This window comes from Halyomorpha halys, unplaced genomic scaffold, assembly GCF_000696795.3.
Source record: "Halyomorpha halys isolate HHAL.00 unplaced genomic scaffold, Hhal_1.1 Scaffold5304.1, whole genome shotgun sequence".
NCBI lineage: Eukaryota > Metazoa > Arthropoda > Insecta > Hemiptera > Pentatomidae > Halyomorpha > Halyomorpha halys.
The window spans coordinates 6,791-11,575 of NW_027111910.1; the positions used below are offsets into that span (position 1 = coordinate 6,791).

At 30.6% G+C, this 4,785-nt stretch overlaps 1 protein-coding gene across 1 annotated transcript in view; it reads left to right on the top strand.

Annotated features, from left to right (window-relative positions):
• LOC106691938 (zinc finger MIZ domain-containing protein 1) overlaps positions 1–4,637 on the top strand; it is a gene marked incomplete at both ends in the record, with an annotated part of 10,487 nt that extends 5,850 nt beyond the window's left edge. Inside the window, 5 exon segments of the mRNA XM_067049823.1 lie at positions 870–1,014; positions 2,268–2,351; positions 3,450–3,717; positions 4,201–4,336; positions 4,427–4,637. Of these exon segments, the coding sequence (XP_066905924.1) occupies positions 870–1,014; positions 2,268–2,351; positions 3,450–3,717; positions 4,201–4,336; positions 4,427–4,637 (844 nt within the window).
• Between the last annotated feature and the right edge of the window lie 148 nt (positions 4,638–4,785).

Genomic DNA, 4,785 nt, shown 5'->3' on the forward strand with positions numbered 1-4,785 from the left:
ATTTTTATATCTATTTATCAAGTATAAACTCTATTGAACATTAATCAACAATTTAATTACTTTGTTCTGTAAATAAATAATTGAAATAATTATTAATTTTGTACTAAATCATTCAATAGTTAGTCAACATAAAAAAAAGTTTGCTGTATTAAACAATAATCCGAAAACTGCAATTCAGCAGTCCATCAGCAACAGGTCAGAGACTGCTATCAATGTATTGTGATATGATAACATTGTATATGTTTATGAGTTGTCTAATGATTGTAAACTCTATGACTTGTTATGACTTGTTAAGAAAGGTTAGGAACGTTTTTACTAAAATTAAAATAAATAAATGATTATTTATCTAGATCACAAGAACCCATATGTTCTGAGCAAAAATTAAATATGCTGTATTATTATTATTATTACAGTTTTAAGTCATCTTTCTAGCTTATGGTTTTATAGCTGTAAACCTCCCTCATCTTTCAGCTAAAGAAACTCCTTAAGATTAAAAAAAAAATATATTAACATTGTTATTATTCTTGCTAAAATTAGTTAAATTGATATCTAAATCATTAAAGAAATTCAAGGAAATGGAACTCACTAGCTTCATTAGAAAGCAACTTTAAACAGATAATCTCAAACTAAATTTTTTAGTTAGTTAGAATGTATGTATTTAAACTATTCTATAATATTTTTGGTTTGATTTCTCCACCTCCAAACCATCTTTTTCTAAATGGCCTAGATTAAGTATTCCAACCATAAGCTACATTAAAAATTAGGGAGTGCTTAAAATCTTTAATTTAAATACCTTCTTGCCCATTCTAAAGTATTGCAAATGAGAATGGTTTTCAAAATTCACTGTTATAATATAAAAACTATTTCAGTAAACCTGCCCAACTGGAAGGACTTGAGGTTGACCAGTACATATGGGGCATCCTCAATACGCTCAACACTTCAGAGGTGGAAGAAGTATTGCTAGATGCTGCTGCCAACTGGAAGCCCTTCAGAGGATCACAAGGCCATGAGGAGGTAACAATCAATTATTTATATACATTTTTGGTTACTTAGAAATATTTTGAATTAAAAATCATACTGATCGGACAGTACCCTTAGTCTGTAGCCTGATCTGAAATGGTAATCGACACAATTATATATAGAGTAATATTATAACTTACACTAAAACACATTTTTGGTTGTTTTAACTTTTACATTCTTTTTTGAGATGCCCCATCTCTCAGTTTCTGAAACTTGAATATTTTTGACTTGTTTCTGCGCTTTGATGGTTAAAGTGTTAAGACAGCATTAGGTCCTGGCATGACATCCCATCATTTCCACCATCTGACTTTTTGCTATCTTTATCATCTTCAATTTCCTCTTTAGTTAAGTTCAATAATATTTTGCATTCACTTAAAATATTTCTTATTTGTTTGCCTCCAAAGGAAACCGATCTGCAATATCACATTATTGGCAACCAGATAGCTTAGTGAAAAAATTCTTCAACTGGCTGACTAAAAAACTTTATTTCTGAATAAAGACTCAAGTTCATAAATTCTGGTTTGATTTTTCAACTCTAAAAAATCATTCAAACTATTTCCAATCTTGGAAACATTAATTAATAGAAGTATTAATATTTTTTTTTAAAGAAAGTCATGCCTTCTGAAAGTGTTCAAAATTTTACCTAGAGAAAAGAGGTTGATCCTGATAAATTGATCCATTTGTGAAACTTTATTTACAAATAATTACTTTATCATGAAAATATAGAATCAATAGAGTCCATAAAAATTCATGAGGTGAAAGAATCTTTTACAGGGAGAAGAATGGGATAAAAAAGTATTTTTAATGCATTATTAGTATTGATACAAGGTATGCATGTTTCTTAAGTATTTTTAAAGCTGATTATGAAACAAAACATATTCCTATTATTTTACAATAGTACTTTGGCATCAATTGATAGTGTTCAATGAAACAAGCAAATCTATTTACATTTTTTATGAACTTAATATTTAAACAAAAAACCAATACCTTGAAAATTTGATAGCTCAAAGATAAATCAACATCATATGAAGCATTCACTGCATTTTAGAAAAGAAAATTAAAACTCTTCACTTATTTCGGAATGAAATGAAAGCATCACAAATCATATGTATTATTCTTATTCTTATAATTTCTATCATCATCCACCGTTTCATATTTAATTTTAATCAATTCCTAATCAGGAGCAATTTTGTTTTAAATAATCATTGCTTCCTACTTGATTATTTATTTTTTATTTTGAATTCCAGGTCCTACCTGATCAAACAGAAGTAGTGGACCTCATGGAATTGCTGTCCGACCTGGACCCTCCCGACCTGACACCTTCAAGGAGTGTTTCCTCCTTTGAAAGCAACATTGAGGACATACTTGCTTTCTTCTAATTTTAATTGAGTACATATGTATACTAACTAGACTTTCATATGTATTTTATTATTTTTTCATTCTCTTACTTAATTTTAATAATGCCAGGTGGGTAATCGCCGGGTCCTGCAAAAAGAACGCAGGTAGAGAAGGAAGGAGGAAGTGCCAAAAGGGAACTAGCCCAAAATAAGATTAACAATACCCATTAGGAAAGATGAAAGCATATCTTAAATGACATATTTACAATCCTAAAGAGCTTTCAGGGCACTACCTGTGATACTGAGGCCGGCGTGAGAGTAAAAAGTAAACTAAGAGTAGTAAAAAACTAAATTTTTTTTATTGTTTTAGAATATTCTTTTTGTAAACTATATTTATAAATCAACATATTTACAATTATAATGGTAATTACATGTTTATATATAACATTATAAAATCATTTACATTTTACTAATTGTACTGAAGCCCTCGCATAGGCCTGTGGAACATTTGTTGTCTTCATCCTCTCACTTATGTTGGTTCTATTATGTTTCTACCCGCACAGATTCTGAATACTATATTAAGAAGACGGATAGAAACTTTTATACTTATTGTTAGGAAGAAGATCTAACTCGTCTTACAGCACTGTACTGGCTCTGAGAATAATCCAATACCATACTATATTTTACATTTGAATAATATTCCATTTCCGTTAAGATTTGCCTAGTCTATTTTAAACATTTAAGCACGACCTATGGTGTTTAGAATTACATCTACCGATGGAAAAGAAAAAAAACCTACACTTGTTCTATGTACATTTTAATATTTTTTGTTTATCACTCACCCTAACCATCCCTGACCATAAAATGATACAATACTTAAGTTATAAAATTGGGTTTACGTTCATACTTCTTACATTAAAAACATTTTATCAATTTGTTGGAGAAAATCTCACTTTCAATTTAACAACTAAATTATATTTAACAGAATATTATGTTGGAAATTTCTTTTTATTAAGCTCTGCAATAATTAAAATTGAAAAATAACATTTCTATCATTGAGTGTTCTTAGTTAAAAAATTAATATTGTTTCAGTATGGTGCTGGTTATGGCACTAGCGCCACAGTGTTCCAAACTCAATACCAGAAGACGGCGACATTCACTGGAAACAGAGCTGTGAAGGACAGTGTTAAGCAGCAAGCAACTCCCCTTTACCAGTACCCATATCAGGGGGGAAGCTTCCAGGAGCGAGCTTCATATCAGCATAGCATAACTCCACCCCTCACCCCAGGCAACAGTATGCCTTTATACCCAGGCATTAAGCATAACTTTAACAGCTTCCAACTACCCAGGATTCCACCAAGTAAGTCTGCATAGTATTGAGTACAGTTAATTTATTTTTTGACAAATCAGAGATTGGTATAGGAAAATACCTTTGCGAGATTTAAATACACAGTATAATAAGCTTGCATTACAACAAGGTTCCTTGGTATATTGATTTAGGAATAGCTTATATTCATATACATTGCTTAGCAATATGACTTAAGTTTGACAAGGTTCTAATAATTCTGAGAAACAGAGATTTAAGTTATGATTTCCTATTAAAAGTTGTCTCTAGATAAAACTATGTCACACTACATAATGTAGTTCCTTAATTTTTAACTCATGGCACTGTAATTTAATCGAAAGATGAATTGCTTTATAGATTTCGAGCGAGGATTTCTATTAATGCATCAGATTGCTGAGACATCAATTTTAAATTGATATTAATCTGTATTCTACTTACTACAGCATGATTGTTTTGTTATGTAAAAGCTAATGATGATGAATATTTGCTTAATTTCAGAGGATGATGAGCTAAGAATGTTATTTTTAAAGGAAGATGGTATAATCTTACCCCCTTTCAGACTGGAACATGGCCTAGGAATCGACAATCGCATATTTGAGCTGGATCAGACGGTCCACCAAACTCTTATGCGGAGGTAAGCTGTCTTTTTATTTAATCTGTTCTAAAAAATTAATAGCTTTTATAAGCTCTTGAACTAAAAAATATATTGTGATTGTTTCTGCAGGTCCGACTTAGAACTGCAATTCAATTCATTGCATTACAAAGATTGTCCTATGAACACTAACTGGCCAGCAAGCATGCATGTTATGGTAAATAGAAAAGCTCTCTACATCGATAGAGGAGAAAACAATACATCTCACAAGCCTCTATACCTTAAACATGTTTGTCAAGCAGGAAGAAATACAATTGAAATCAAAGTATCTGCCTGTTGTTGCGTAAGTACAAGTTATGAATATTAAATATACAATAAGATTTAATAAAATTGAGTTTATTAGTTCTTAGGGATTATAAGGGTTTAATAATTAAACATATGTTTTTCTTTATTACAGTCACATATTTTTGTGTTGCAACTAGTGCATAGGA